We start from the raw sequence: 15,580 nt of genomic DNA, 5'->3' as shown, positions 1-15,580 counted from the left end.
GCATGTTCCATCAGGTGTTCGTGTCCCCGGAGGGCAGAGGTGCTCTGTGCTATCTCTGGTGGCCAGGTGGAGATTTTACAAAGGACCCGAAAACCTTCCAGATGTTGGTTCATATCTTTGGAGCCACTTCGTCGCCCCGTGTTTGCGGTTACACATTAAGGAGAACAGCTTTAGACAACAGCAAAACTTTGTCCTCGGAGACCATTGGCGCAATCCTGAGAGACTTTTATGTTGATGATCTGCTCAAGTCCTTCAAAACCAGTGGTGATGCAGTACAGATTACAAAGGAGCTTCAAGAGCTACTTGCAAAAGGAGGATTTCAGTTGACCAAGGTGATGTCCAACGAGCGAGAAGTCCTAAACGCTTTCCCACCCGAGCATCATGCACCAGCCGTCAAGAATTTGGATCTCAAGCTAAACAGCCTGCCAATGGATGCATCCCTAGGGATTCATTGGGATGTGGAGGTGGACACTTTAAACTTGGTTGTTTGCGACAAACCTCAGCCAGAGACCCGGAAAGGCATTCTGTCCTCTATTGCCATGATATATGATCCCCTGGGTATGGCTGGTCCCATACTTCTGCCTGGTAGGGAGATAAACCAAGAGCTATGTAGAATGAAATATGGATGGAATGACAAGCTCCCAGATGAGTTGGTGGTGAAGTGGAGGAATTGGAAGAGTGGACTCGCAAGCCTTACAGGATACAGCATCCCCCGGTCCCTAACTCGTGGAGGCTTTGGAGAAGTAGAGAGAGCGGAGCTCCATCACTTCGCAGACGCTTCGGAAGAACATGGATATGGAACAGTATCTTACCTGCGCTTCATTAACAGAGAAGGAAACATACACAATAGTTTTGTGATGGGCAAATCACGGGTGAGGCCTCTAAGGAGTGGCATCAGTGTTCCAAAGATGGAGTTGACTGCTACAACCTTGTTGATTAAGATGAACAAGCTCATCATGAAGGAGCTCGAAGGTCGCATTGAGATTCACAGCTTCACCTTCTGGACTGACTCTATGATCGTCTTGAGGTACATATTCAATGAAACAAGAAGATTTGTCTCCTTTGTTGCTAATCGTGTTGCTGTGATCAGGGAAGGATCAAGGCCCTCGCAATGGCGTCACGTCAGGTCAGAGTCTAACCCCGCTGATTATGCATCGAGAGGAATAAAGGCCTTCGAAACTGAGAAGTTGGAGATGTGGAAACATGGCCCAGGTTTCCTGTGGAAAGGCTCGCACGAGTGGCCACAGCAACCCACTGACCTCCATGAAGAACTCTCAGCTTACGATGAGGGAGTCAAGAAGGAAAGGGTCACTGTTACTGCGTGCGTTGAGAAAGAAGATTTCTGGGATGTTTTATTTGAAAGATGCGCCATGTGGGAGAAGTTAAGAAGAGCAGTGGCCTGGCTAATTCGAGCAGCGCACATGCTGATGCGACTGCTAACACGACCACCAGCGTCGCCTGCCTCATTGGTGAAACTGGAGGAGAAGACATCATACCTTTCATTGTCAGAATTAGAAGAAGCAGAGAGAAGAATCGTGAAGAATGTTCAAAATCAGGCCTTTCCTGCAGAGTTGTCCAGGCCAGATGGAAGTAAAGGCCCTCTTGCCAAGTTGAAGCCATTTGCGACAAATGGCGTCTTGCGAGTTGGAGGAAGACTCAATCGTGCAGACCTGGACTATGATGCTAAACACCCGATTATATTGCCTGGGAAACATCGTGTTACAGAAATGATCATCTTCCATTACCACCTTGCGAACGGTCATGTGGGTCCCCACCAACTACTAGCAGAGACGAGGCAGCGCTTCTGGATAGTGAACGGCATTTCATCCATCAGAGGTGTCTTACGGCGATGCCATTAATGTAAACGCCAGAATGCCAGAGTTGGAGAACAGATTACGGCACCTCTTCCGGCAGTAAGAGTTTCGTCAGAGAGCCACCAATTGATCTGCCCATTTGCTGCCGTGGGTGTAGATTATTTTGGACCGCTCTACGTTCACACTGGACCCCTTACAAGATCAACAAGAAAGAATCCTAAGCTCCACAAGCGCTATGGTTGTATTTTCACCTGCCTCAGGTACAGAGCTGTCCACATCGAGATCGCAAGTGACCTGTCAACAGACAGTTTTATTAATGCAGTCACAAGATTTATTGCGAGACGAGGTCCTCCCAGAATGATCTACAGTGACAATGGCTCCAACTTTATAGGAGCAGAGACTGACGTTGTGAAAGCATTAAAGACTTGGGACCAAGGAAGAGTTGGAAGCGAGCTGCTTCGAAAGAATATTCAGTGGTATTTTAATCCACCTCTAGCTAGCCACCAGGGAGGTGTTTGGGAGCGGCTGATTTGCTCTACCCGAAGAATCCTCCATGCCATGATAGGTGAACAGCTTGTTAACGAGGAGACCTTGACGACCTTCCTGGTAGAAGTAGAAAAGATCCTTAACAGCAGACCAATCACCCGAGTGTCAAGTGACCCCAACGATTTGGAAGCCTTGACCCCTAACCACATTCTGCTATTACGTCAGAATCCGTGTTCAGCGCCTAGTTAATTAGAAGATGCTGACAAGTTCCGAGCACGATGGAAACATGTGCACGTTTTGGCCAACGAGTTTTGGGCACGCTGGGTTAAAGAGTATCTCCCCATGTTGCAGGAACGCCAGAAGTGGCTTAAGCAAAGGCCAAATTTCCGAGCCGGAGACTTGGTCATTTTGAAGGATGCGAATGTTCCTCGAGGCCAGTGGCCTAAAGCATTAGTTCAGGAAACCTTCCCCGACTCTGATGGTGTGGTACGACAAGTTCTGGTGAGAAGTGCAACTGGTGTCTTCAGAAGAGATGTTCGTAAACTCTGCCTTCTGGAAGAAGAGTTACTGAAGTCTATTGAGGAGTCCATGGAGAAGAACAAAACCTGAACTTGTGACATTAGTCATTGAACTACTAAAGTAACGTTCTCTAGAGAACTGTGAATGTAGATCTGCCACATAGTTCCTGTTGTCATTCTAAGTGAATGCCTAAAGACTACCGGGGAAGTCTTTGGGGGGGGGGGGGGGGAGCGTGTAATGACTAAGATTCATTTAATCCCAGTACAGACAATTGCGGACATTTCAGTGAGTCGTTCATGACGTCACCGCTGATCGTATGTATCGTAGTCGCTACTAGGTATCAAGTTTAGGAAGAGCACATGGTTTTTCGTTAAGAAGTTAGTTTGTTTATTGTTCAATGATGTTTTTCTTGGTTTATTGTGGAACAAGGCACGAAAACCTTTTGAGTATCCATCGGTTTTTAATTAAGTTTCTCATCGTTGGTATTTTGGTCTTCTATTTTGCTTATTCAGCGGATTCATGTGTTTCCATTTCAGCGAATCGCTCGTTCGTGTAAATAAAAGTCAAGTTCAGCGTATCTCAAATATTATCCTTGTTACCGCAGTTCAGTTGCAAACATTGGTTTCCTACAATGACTATGACTTGAAACTCTTCTGAATTGATCCTTAAGGCTGCAAACACGGCTAAATAGATAATAATTAAAAGTTAGGGGAGGCAGTTGATATTTCTCTATTATTAAGAGGATCTCAGATGAAGAATTTTGGAATTTATCAATGGAAAACAAGAGGGGAAGTAAGAAATTCTGGAGCTCAAGTTACCATTCCCACCCTAAGGAAAACCCTTACATATAATCAATTTAGCAAATGTTATCAATAAAGCAATATTTTGAATATTTATAGGAATGTGTGCCACACTTCCGTCTAAATGTGTAATTTTCAAAAAGGTTCATAGTACAATGGCGGACAAATGTCCTTTTAACACCAATGTAATGCCATGAATTATCTGTGTTTTACAACTGAGTTTGAGAAAGCACTTCTATCCTTTTGAAAATGCATTGCTGTTGCCCCCTTCCCCATCCAATGCAATGTTGAACCTCAAGAGAAATTGTCTTCAACAAACATGTTCAACGTTTTGGCTGTGGGGAGGGGCTGGGCAAGTGAAATTGCATTCGCGCGCGACTGTCTGTTTAAGATGTGAAAAAGTTTCACAAGTGCAAATTTGTCCCCAAAGTTTTGTCCATGATTGTACAATGGATCATATAATTTTCCGGGTTCTCGGAAAATTTGTCCTTGTCTGTTTTGTCTTTGTATGTCAAATTTGTCTTTGTCTATTTTGCGATCAAGAAGCCAATTGTGCTTCACCCCGAGTTTTCAATCGAGTTTCTTTGATCTTCCTTTTTCCCCTACTTATAGTATTAATGAAAGGGGGGACAGGAGGGCGGGAGCCCGGGAGAATAGGGGGCGGGAGGCGGGAGAGGATAGGGCGGGAAGCGGGAGTTCTAAGAAGGAATAATTTATCAAGCGTTAAAATACTTTCAAAAACAAGAACCCAAGATGTTTTTTACTTACATTTAGCTTATTTTGAGACTTCTGGACCGACGGAAAAATGAAAGTTCGCTCTTGGGCTGAAAAACTGAGGCTTACTTGCGTTAAAATTGGAAACCCGGTAATTACGTCATAGGTCATGAGATGTTGTCACTTAAGCAGTCAAAAGACGTGAGCAAGAGGAGCAAGGCTAAAGAGAAAGGGAAAAACGAAAAGAAACGTTTAAGGATTGCGCAGCTAAATGACGAGGATGTGTTTTGAGTCTCCTTATTTACAGGGGACGGTAGCAAGACGGACAAAAGCGGGAGTCGGGAGATTAAGGTAAGAGAAGCGGGAGAGCAGGGTACGGAAAGCGGGAGGTTGCCCCCCCCCCCCCCCCCTCACCCTCTCACAACAAAGGATAGAGACAGGAGAAACGTTATTGAATGATTCAGCCTTTATTTATCCTCTTGTTACATTTTTTGAAGTTCTCAAATTACCCACATTTACCAGAATCCCAACCCCGCATTCCGCATTTACTCAATACCCGCATTTACTAACTTATTCCTCGGCTTTTATTTTCCCAATTATCATTTTAATACTAAGTTAAGGCCGTCATTCCATTGTCGAGACGTCATTGCTGCAATCAATACCTGGGAAAAGAAATTATGCTTATAATTACTCGGGGTTAAACATTATTCATAACATAACATTGCTAGCGAGGAACTTTGAAAAGTAGCAGAACGTTGGAACCCGTTAAATTATATAATACTGATTATAAATGGAGTTAATTTTTTAACAAAACAGGCCAGTCTTCAGATCAGTCTATTCCATCTCGTAAAATAGATATGAGTTATTTAGGTCCCGACGCACTACGCCGGAGAAATTTGAAAACGCCGTTTTCACTCTCAAAATGTATCAAATGTTTTTAGTCCACACTACGCCGGACACATTTTCAAAAAGCAACAATCACCGGTCATTTTGGATTTGTGTTTGAGGAAAACTAGGGCAGGGAAATCACATGATAATCATGACGTCACTGTTTTCGAAAAGCTCCGTTTTCGTGAAAGGTTTGTGTGGACGGTAGGCCTGACCGTAGAAATAAAGCTGGGTTTTCAAATCTCTCCGACGTAGTCTGGACGTGGCTTTAGTTTATGTATCCTTGTGTATAAATTTTTAATTTAACTTTAAGTTTTGACGTCACATTTTTAACTATCTTCTACTGATAGAAACATATTTATGCTAATTTTGTATGTTTAACTCGCAGTTTGTATCGCTAGTTTTTATCACAAAAACGGTGTAATGTAGTTATTGTAAAAAACAAAAAACAAGCAATAACAACAGATGTAAATACGGGATTGAAGTATTGACAAGTTAACAAATAAAATAAATAATTCCCCGCTAAGAATCCATACCCAGAGGACATGCAGCAGCAACTATAGTTCTCCTCGCAGTACTTGTCGCATGGTTCATATTGAGGTGGGCAGTCCCTGTTCTGCTGGACGCAAAACTCTTCCAAATCGTTCTTGCACTCTGTAAACAAAAACAACGAAACATCATTTGTTTGTTGGCAAACAACGAGTCATGCTCCAAACACAACCTAAGAATTGGAGTACATTCTAATGAATATGGTCACAAATCAGTTAAAAGGTACAATTTGAACAACGTGCGTTTCTCGTCAATGGAACAAAAAGACACTCACCTTCGCCATACTGCCTGGCGTGCAAGGGGTTCATCCTCTTGTTTCCGGAGACAGCACCCTGCACGGTAAGGGCCCCCAAAATGATCAACAACAGGCAGGCAACTTTGGTGTCCATAACTACTTTAAAAGCAACAGAAAACAGGTATCAAAACTTAGGGAAAACAAATGCACAACGTTCTTAAAGCTTCTATGATTTAAAGAAGCTCAGTCACGGTATTTTGAGTTATTTTGACCACGTACAAAATATTATTTTTCAATTATAGGGAACCTGAAAATAGTGGCTCACTAAGATAGAGAAACACCAAAAAGATAATAATATACCATGAACGAACGAAGAAGGTTAAAGTGCCACTAACCCCCCCCCAATTTTTTTCTTTACTATAAATTTCCTTTTTCTCCTGATCACCACTGCGGAAAAATTATCGTTGTAGCTATTTTCATTAATTTTCTATGAATTTTTAAAGTTTGTAAATTTGCCCTTTTTCATGTTCACGACCGCGGAATAGCGAAGAATGGGACGAGTTGGCTTTTGACGTCACCTTGGGAATAACAATATTTTGTTTCTGAGAAGAATGTATGCGAACATGCGATAGTGTGTGTCAAAATCGTTGCAGAATGCAAGGAAGATATGTTGTTGGAGGCTGTAGCAATACAGGATGCGTAAAATAGAGTATTCCTCTTCATTCAATATCTCTATCTCGATGAAACTCTACCAGAAACTAGAAAAAGACCAAAGAAGTGCGCTGATCTATGCGAAGCTAAAGCCGGGGAGCCATTGAGGATTTCTTCGATCTCGGGGTCGCCGCTACTGTAAAGACCTAGAGATTTTCATGGCCTGTATATTCTTCTCTATCTCTAGTGGAAAGCTTGAAATTGTCAAGGTACTGCATAAGACACGAATTTGGCATAAGCTGGAAGCCATCTGACTATTTCGAGCGCAAACGAAACTATAGGTGAGTCCCAGACGAAGCTATAGGTGACGAGATTACACGCTAAATTAAACGCATCGCGTTTTGAAATAGAGACTTGTCTAAACGAATAGCAAACTTGACCTACGTTCTACAACGACGCGAAGAAGATTGTTGAGGCTTCCAACTTGTGAACAAGCCGTGTATTTGTGGATTTTAATAAAAACACACGCACGCCGGAGGTCGCCTGTAATTTGGCCGTGTTTCTCAATGGCCATTCCGAATACAGAATTGTTTTCCTCTTTGAGCTTCGTCTTTGAGGAACGAAATACATCTAAATTACAAATTTAGAATGGATCAAGCATTTATAAATATATGAGGAAAGTGAAACAAACGATTAAGAGCCACTGCCCATAAATATGGACCAAACAACGGCACAAGTCGAAAAATCGATTTTGCTCATTTTTTGCCCATAGACTGGCCCTAGCTAGAAAACAAACGGACCATAGTTAGTTTCTGCTAATGCGGCATTTTTTGGAAGAAATTTGCGAAAAACGATTTCGTCCCGATTGAGCTAGAATCTACTTCTGTTTATGCTGAATTTTCTGATAATTTGATTGCTTTGCGCGTCACACAACAGCTACTTGAGAATCTTTCAATGGTTTTTATATTCAGCTCAGATCTTCATGGTATGACTGAGCGAAAAATGAAATAAATCGAGGTTTCGTTTGAGCCCGAAATGAGATCGAACAGAAACGCAAAATATTACAGTGTGTTTCAAACGAATTATAGCACTAAAATATCACCATATTTTTCTATGGGCTATAACTTTAAATGCCATAAAAACACTTTCTACGGGTTAACTATACACCCACCTGTTTGAAAGTCAAAAAACATCTCTGGGCAAATGGTTTTAAGTCGCCCGCCTTGGCCTGTGTTTTTCATAAATTTTCCCCTGAACCGCCGTGTGAATGTAAACAATTGCGTGACGCGGGCGGTCATCTTGAATACAGTAATTCATTTCCAACAAACTGCAGATGGCTATCTTAGAACATTTGGGTGAAAAAAGAAAAACGTAATGGACCACTTTTAACTTTAATAATTTGAAAGGCATCGCTTTAGAAATTTCCTTAATTAAACACGCTAATTAATAGCAATTGAGTTCGGGTGTTACCGCTATGTCGTTTTAAGCTCTCGTTCTTTCTTTGATCATTTTAATTACAAGAACGAGCTCTAGAAAGAAAATCGTTCTAAGTTCATTTGCTAAGCGTAATAACAAGCTGATATTGTTGGTTTGTAGCCTTACGTGATCTGAAGGAACGCTACAGTGATTAAATTTGTATTTGTTGATTTCGACGGATCGATTCCCGGTTTTATAAACGTTTTTATTTGTACCAGTCAGCCTGTCGACATTTGGTGCCTTTTCTCCTTCTAAAAAGTCGGAAAAAGTACACTAAACAAATCCTAAAAGTTTAAATCATAAATAAGAGACATCAACAGTGCCAGTGTCTCGGTAAGCTAGTAAAACTGTGCTCGACGGATTGCTTTCCAGGCTACGCACGTACTGTACATATAGTTAATGTGTGCGAATGTTTCTTTTCAAACAACTGAAATGCTCAATAATATTATCTTGACAGATATGTTTTTTCTTCAGTCTTAAAACTTAGGGTTAGGGTTAGGCTAAACCCTAGACTGTTTTGGCGGTCAACCTATTTTGGGCCGTCGAGAAAATCAGGAACATGGAACATTCCGAAACATTCCGGAACATCGAATAATTATAATAATTATGAGGAAAATATGTAAAATTAAATTTTCAAAACTAAAATAAACAAAAATAAACTGGTATCAGCTCGAAACATGAAAAGATATTATTGGGGATAGGGTAGTCGGTAGGGGCGGAGTAGGGAGCGTTGGGTATTCATTTAACTGACTACAATGAGTGCAGGCTCCTGTTCTTTCCCGCCAATTGCGTCACGTCGCTTTACAGCACTCTGTTTTTCAACACAAACATGGATGATTCGGACGATGAATGCCAGGTAACTCATTGCGTCTCCTTTTGTGATCCCTGGTTTCTTCAACATCTGAGGCGTTTGGCTGAGCATCTTACAGTTGCTTGTTAAGTCAATAACCATAGTCTTGTCACTGTTCCGTCTTCATGTTGCTATTTATCATCCCCAGTTTTCGCGCCGTTCCGCTAGGAACGCCTGACGCTATGACCCATCAAGCTGTCCAGGAAGCCCAAGTAACAAGCAAGTTATTATCCTAGAAGTAATCAAAGATTAGAGCAGCGCGTTCACGCTCGTACTTCGCATGTCTGGTCTACGTTGGTGGTGTACGAATGGCTCGATAGAAGTTTGATCGAATGTCGGATAACGATCTGCACGATCTGCAAGTGAAGTTGAACTAGCGATGAATAGATTATAGCCTGCGTTAAAAGTATTTTTAATTAATTAAGTATTAACTTGTACTGGACAAAAAAATTTCCAGGAAATGCATTTGAACACTTGTAACAAATATTTCTTGAGACAATAAAGTTTTGACCAGCGACCCTGCAACACAGCATGCGCGTCGCCAAATGTTTTTAAATTTTGTGTTTGTATTTGTTTACACTGTCATCAGTGCTCGAGATGTCCGAACTAGTTTAGACAAGAAACTCAATGCTGAAGAGTTCTATTTCTATCTCATGGAGAAACTATTTCTTCATGAGAAATCGTGTATACGCATTTCTTTGTATTGACGTAAGGAATTGAATAAAGAAATCACACTCGTGTATTCATATTTTTAGGTTTGATTACGGAGTTCGAACGCCACCACCTTGGTTTTCTGTGAAAACGAAATCTGGGAATAAGAGACAGTCACGTGATTAAACTGACGGCGAACGACTGGAAGGAATAGATTACTCTTCTTAGTTGCTAGCCTTCACTCATTGCATTCACTTTGCTTTTAATTTTCTTTTTTTTTTTATATGTTTTTGATTTGTTTTTATTTTCCGAGCTGATACCAGTTTATTTTTGTTTGATTTAATCTTTAAAAATTTAATTTTACATATTTTTGGCATAATTGTTATAATTATTCGATGTTCCGGAATGTTCCGGGATGTTCCAGAATGTTTCATGTTCCTGGTTTCATCGGCGCCCCCTATTTTGGCTAATTGCTTAATCAAATTATATATATTTCATTGAAATTCGCTCTTCCGTGACCGACTTCCGCGAACAAAACAAGATGGACGTTTGCTGTTCATAGACCGACCACTGTAATGTTTATTTGTCTACCAGTGTTATCATCTGCAAATTTCAGACAGGTAGCGAATAGCGTTACAAGTGTCACTTAATTGATCAAACAACCAAAGTAGAAAAGATGGATTTTTTTTTCCCAGTATGATTGAAACGCAAACGCAATTTCTTCCTCGGCTAATTCAATTCAAGAAATTTGGGGTTTTCTAGCTGAGTTTGAGCATATTGTCTTAAAGGTACAAATTTTGTACACAGCTAGAAGAGCTGAGATGCCGTCACGAAGTTAGTAATTTATAGAATTTATGGTATTTCCACTTGACTTTATTTGTCAGTCAATGATTCAATTGCCATAAACCATAGAGGATTGGTTAAGAGTATCTCTAAAACTGCCACTGCATTGTAACTTATCAGTGAAATTAATAACTGAGCCATCTTGTGGAAATAAACAAGTGTTAAAATCGTTTACCTGAATCATTTCCCGGAGCATCGTAGTCACGTTCTTTATCAGGGATGTCGTGGTTGTTGCAATGGAAATGAAAAAAAAAAAATTTATATTAACTTAAACTAAAAAAAATAGGCATTTTCCATTATTTTATCCACACAACGTTTCAAAAATTGCTTTCATCGGATTGTTGGAAACGAATATTTACTCGAGAGCGACTATCCGCGTCACGCAATTGTTTACATTCCAACGGCGGATTTTGGGGAAAATCTATGAGAAACACAGGTCAAGGCGGGCGATTTAAAACCATTTGCCCAGAGATATTTTTTGATATCCTAGCAGGTGGGTGTATATTTAATCCGTAGAAAGTGTTTTTATGGTATTTTAAGCTATAGCCCATAGAAAAATATGGCGATGTTTCAATGCAATAATTCGCTTGCAACGCATTGTAAAATTTCGCGTGTCTGTTTGATCTCGTGTTCGGGCTCAAAACTAACTTTGATTTGTTTTATTTTTCGCCCAGTCATACCACGAGGACCTGAACTAATCGATTTTTCTCTATTTCCGTCCACGTACAGCCCTTAGGCAGATATGAAATGTGATATAGTTTTTTCCGCTTGAAAGGCTTAAAATTCGAGAAAATCAAGAAAAGCGAATTTCGCCCCGACTATGGTCAAATTGGTCGAACGCAAAGGTTGCAAATTAAAAATCTAAACTTAATTTGCGTTTGCGTGTCAAAAAGAACCAAAACTTCCTGATACTTATTCTTGAAAGACAAAGTATTCAGCTATCAAAATTAGGCTATAACTTGTCTTGAGCCCCCGTCAAGGAAAAATCCTCAAATGTTGAAAAACTGCTTTTGTTTACTCAGCTGATATTCCCAGTTTAGGAATGAAATTCGGGATACTTTTCGACATGTGCTATAACTCCAAATTCCCTCAAACTTCGCCAGCGTAATCCTTTTATGTTGTTCTAAAACATGTATCAAAATCAGCTTTGGTTCTTCTTCGAGTGGTTTTTGAGGGGCCGCTGAAAAAGCTACATTTTAATGAAAACATCAGCAGAATTAAACAATAGACTGCTGCACGTTGTTTGAGGACAGACGAGTATGAGCTTTTAACAACCTCGTATTATTAGTCATTTGTACTGATTAGCAAATTGCTTACTTTCACTTATAGCATGCTGGGAAAACAATTCAATCTCCACACCAAAGTATACGGAAAAGAAGTGACAGAACATTTCTTAAAAGCATTCTAACATTTAAAAAGCTAAAAAGCTGAATTAAAATCGACGACGTTTCGACGTTACCGTAACGTCACTATCAAGTCAAAAAATGTATAAAAACTAAGATATATAAATACTAAGACGAACAATAAGTGATGAAAATAATTTACAAGTTAAACAAAGAGTTTCGCACGTATGGAGTCCGTTTGGAAGTTCAAATTAGGTTTGAATTTCTTGATGTAAAGCATTTCAAACACTAAACAATCAAATTTGCCTTGACACTTTCTCAGAATCTTGAAATGGCTCTCCTTCAAAAGATCGCTCCTACCATGCGCTTCATGAAAACAGTATGAAAATGCTTGCCGATTGTCGAATATTCTTGTCTTCAGCAACACGTTGAAAAAGGTGTCGGGCTGTGTAGCCGACATAATCTGCATCGCACAGATCACATACAAAATGATAAACAACGCATTGCTGACTGACAATTGACGGCTTAGCTTCTTTAGGTTTGAGATCTTGCTCTAATTTCTTGCTTACAAAAACTGTTTGCAAAGTGGGGCTAATCTTATTACTAAGATCACGCAACTGCCTCCGAACAGCATTAGCTGAAACTTGATCTTTGAATGGTAGACTAATTCTGACTATGTTGCTCTCGTCAGTATTTCTCTCCGATATGCTTACTGACGGGTTTCGAGAGTCAAAATTGGAAAAAAACAGAATCTATAAGACTCAACGGGTAATCAAGACGGCTAAAAATGGAGCGCAATTTGGCGCATTCTTCATTAAAAGCCTCGGTTGTGGAAGATAGCGCATAAGCGCGATGTAGCATTGTCCTTAATAAAGAGTGTATGTAGCGTTTATCAGTATGACTATGAAAATGTACGAGCAAGCCAGTATTGGTTGACTTTCTATAAACTTGAGCTTCGAGTTTTGTTCCATTCTTGATGATTTCAATGCCGTAAATGCTTGTAAATTATTGTCATCACTTATCGTTCGTCTTAGTATTTATATATCTTAGTTTTCATACATTTTTTGACTTGATAATGACGTTAAGATAACGTCAAAACGTCGTCGATTTTAATTCAGCATTTTAGCTTTTAAATGTTAGAATGCTTTTAAGAAATGTTCTGTTGCAATTTTTTAATGTCAAACACCAAAGTAACCTAATTTAATCGAAATAATTGTTTCGTGGGCAGTTTGAATTCTTCGCCATTCACTTGGAACGAGATATCGTTATCACAGCTAAGAAACCGAAAGTCAATATACTATGCTACACAGCCTCCAAGTAATAACATAAGACATCGCAAAAACATGTATCAAAATCAGCTTGAGTTTTTCTTCGGGTGGTTTTTGAGGCACCGCAAAAAAAGCTACATTACAATGAAAACATCAAAAAGTAAACATTAGACTGCTGCTTTGTTGTTTTGAAGCCAAAAGAGAAAGAGTGTTGAGATATAAAAGCCGGTCGACTTCTTTCACCATTATATCTTCGTTCTGCGGCTCAGGATCCTCCTTTGATCATAAAATAATAAAAGAGGAGTTCATCCTTGGACTAAAAAGTACTCTCAGTCAAGGAATATACGAATCTTTCTACGTTTAACTCGATACCGACGTTGCGTAGATTTCATTATCACGGCGCCGCAATTGTAGACAATCAAATTGATCATAAAATGCTTCGTTGAACACATACTGTTGAAAGAAGGAAACATAACTTTTATCTTTTAAAACTAGTTAAAACAAATTACAGGCTATGAACATTGCTGGTGTTATTTGCTTTAATGTACCCTTCATATTTGGCATGCTGACTGTACTCTTAGTTGTTAAAATAGCAGCATCGGCAAAGACTGTTGGCAAAATTATCTTCCACGAAGAGTAATTGTCGAGTTATTTCCCAGATGTTAAGGAAAGATGCTGCTGAAAATCTTATTTAAAAGTGCGTGTAAAACGCATTTCGTGTAGTTGCATCTCAGGTTACCGTGATAATAATCTTGATGACATTTGACAAGCAAAACAACATTGCATCCAGCACGCGAAAGTTTCGAAAGCTCTAAAGCCTTTTTGTCGTTTCGTTATGGAAGCGAAGTGTTCTTTCAACGGTATTCTTGTACCTACGAGCGGAGAGATCGAGTGAAGAACACAGAAGTTATTCCCTTGTTACACTGCAATCGATATATAATACCCACTGTTTCAGTGGAGATTGGGAACCCTTTTATTAGGCGATCCCATAATTTTACACCTGAAATGCTACATAGGTTGCTAGCTATATCTACTGTTCTAAAGGGTTTATTTTTGACCAAAACGTTTATGTGTACCTTGCTGTAGGGGTACAACTTTGGGTTACTAGTCAACTCTTTGAATGGTCATGGTGTACATAACATCCACCTTACAGTTTATATTAATTTTTTTGATTTTTATACTACTTACCACTACTAATGTCTATACTCTTTTCCCCACTTTCAGGTCTCTCTATGGATCTCTTGAATCCTAACCAATCATTACCTTCTCCATCCTTGAACAGTAAAAGAAAAGAACGAAACAAGGTTAGAAAGCAGAAATACAAACTCAAGAAAAAACAACAATAGGGCAAGAAAAAACCGAATAAAATTCCACTTAATTTCAAGCCCAAGTGTGCCAGAGCTTGGAAATGGAAGACACTCAAATCATCATTCCTTCCAACCAAACAGAAAAGATTACTTTTTAAAGTTAACAGTTTAATTGCCTTAAAGGAACAGAATTCAGCTTTCATTTATAAACTCCAATGTGATATCCATACCCAGTATTGCAAAGATCGTAACCCTGTCATCTCCACCTCTACGAAATCATCATCATCATCATCACCATCATCATCATCATTGATTCATTTATCATCCAACATTCAAAACGAAATCAATTTCTTAAAGATCACAATACATCACTTCAAAAAAGAATCATGGACATCAAACTTTCTCAACGTGCTTTTCACTCAAACAGAATTTCTTTCCTCAAAAACTACCACAAAGGACACAGACTACGGATACAACTCAACAAGGCTAACGCAATCTACAGAAAATTCATCAACCTCTTCAACTCAAGATTCAACCTCTTCTTTACTAATGTAGCTAACCTCATGGGTCTGGATCTTCAACTTCAACTTACTGAACTAATTAAGAAAGAAAAGGACAAACTGTCATCGACAAACAAAATTCACAATGTCACCACAACGTCTTTACCACCAGAAACCATCTCATTACTTAATAAGAGCATCAATTTTACTCCTATTACCTCCACTTCAAGTACCTCTTCACTAGCCCGCACTGTATTCTCCGAAGTCAACACCACTCTCACGAAATTATTCACTTGGGGCTTTTTTTTGGCGAGATCTTTGTACAATATACAGACACAATTACAATTACAGCAATTTTACTAACATGGTGCCACCGATTCAAGTGGTGAGATTCCACTGCAACTGGAAACTCATGCATGTACAATCCTGGCCAAAACACCTTGCACTTTTGCCAACATATGGTCTTTCTGTTCACCCACCTCCCCTCCCCCTCCCCCTTCCACCCCCCAACACAATGCTGAGTTGATCCATCCAAATTGACCCACTATTCCAACATTGTTTTGTGGGGGGAGAGGGTCTCGAAAATTGAAAATGATCTCCCACTTCATGTCACTTCAAAATCATGTGGCACAGTTGGTATTTTGTCAAGTGTCCATAGGAATTTTGGCCAGGAGTGTATGTGACAT

General features: G+C 39.8%; 2 protein-coding genes across 3 annotated transcripts; one reads left to right on the top strand and one right to left on the bottom strand.

The window, feature by feature from the left end:
• The first annotated feature begins 2 nt into the window (after positions 1–2).
• Positions 3–2,549, top strand: LOC110048657 (uncharacterized). Its single transcript, XM_089297407.1, has 2 exons — positions 3–1,763; positions 1,872–2,549. The coding sequence occupies exons 1-2, from the start codon at positions 3–5 to the stop codon at positions 2,547–2,549; spliced, it is 2,439 nt and encodes an 812-aa protein (XP_089153533.1).
• A 2,232-nt stretch (positions 2,550–4,781) lies between these two features.
• LOC149106938 (uncharacterized) lies at positions 4,782–14,776 on the bottom strand. Of its 2 annotated transcripts, XM_089298282.1 has the most exons (5): positions 14,276–14,776; positions 10,652–10,684; positions 6,045–6,161; positions 5,758–5,875; positions 4,782–4,995 (listed from the first exon to the last, which is right to left on the bottom strand). In XM_089298282.1, the coding sequence occupies exons 1-5, from the start codon at positions 14,595–14,597 to the stop codon at positions 4,989–4,991; spliced, it is 597 nt and encodes a 198-aa protein (XP_089154408.1). In that variant the 5' UTR covers positions 14,598–14,776; the 3' UTR covers positions 4,782–4,988. The 2 variants fall into 2 exon arrangements, with proteins under 2 accessions (XP_089154408.1, XP_089154410.1); XM_089298284.1 differs by lacking the exon at positions 10,652–10,684 and having other exon boundaries at positions 6,045–6,164.
• Positions 14,777–15,580: the final 804 nt, after the last annotated feature.

The sequence above is a fragment of the Orbicella faveolata genome, unplaced genomic scaffold (genome assembly GCF_042242905.1).
Source record: "Orbicella faveolata isolate gen_17 unplaced genomic scaffold, um_ofav_v1 contig_3, whole genome shotgun sequence".
In the NCBI taxonomy this organism is placed as follows: domain Eukaryota; kingdom Metazoa; phylum Cnidaria; class Anthozoa; order Scleractinia; family Merulinidae; genus Orbicella; species Orbicella faveolata.
This window is presented reverse-complemented; position numbering and strand designations above follow the sequence as displayed.

What these genes read in the sequence shown, in the direction of transcription:
- LOC110048657 (XM_089297407.1), top strand. Translation starts at nt 3, where the DNA reads ATGTTCCATCAGGTGTTCGTGTCCCCGGAGGGCAGAGGTGCTCTGTGC. An exon ending in ACCACCTTGCGAACGGTCAT is followed by an intron (nt 1,764 to 1,871) that starts GTGGGTCCCCAC and finishes TGTAAACGCCAG; the next exon opens with AATGCCAGAGTTGGAGAACA.
- LOC149106938 (XM_089298282.1), bottom strand. Translation starts at nt 14,597, where the DNA reads ATGAAAGCTGAATTCTGTTCCTTTAAGGCAATTAAACTGTTAACTTTA. An exon ending in GAGTATAGACATTAGTAGTG is followed by an intron (nt 10,685 to 14,275) that starts GTAAGTAGTATA and finishes TCCCTGATAAAG; the next exon opens with AACGTGACTACGATGCTCCG. An exon ending in TGCTCCGGGAAATGATTCAG is followed by an intron (nt 6,162 to 10,651) that starts GTAAACGATTTT and finishes CTTTTAAAGTAG; the next exon opens with TTATGGACACCAAAGTTGCC.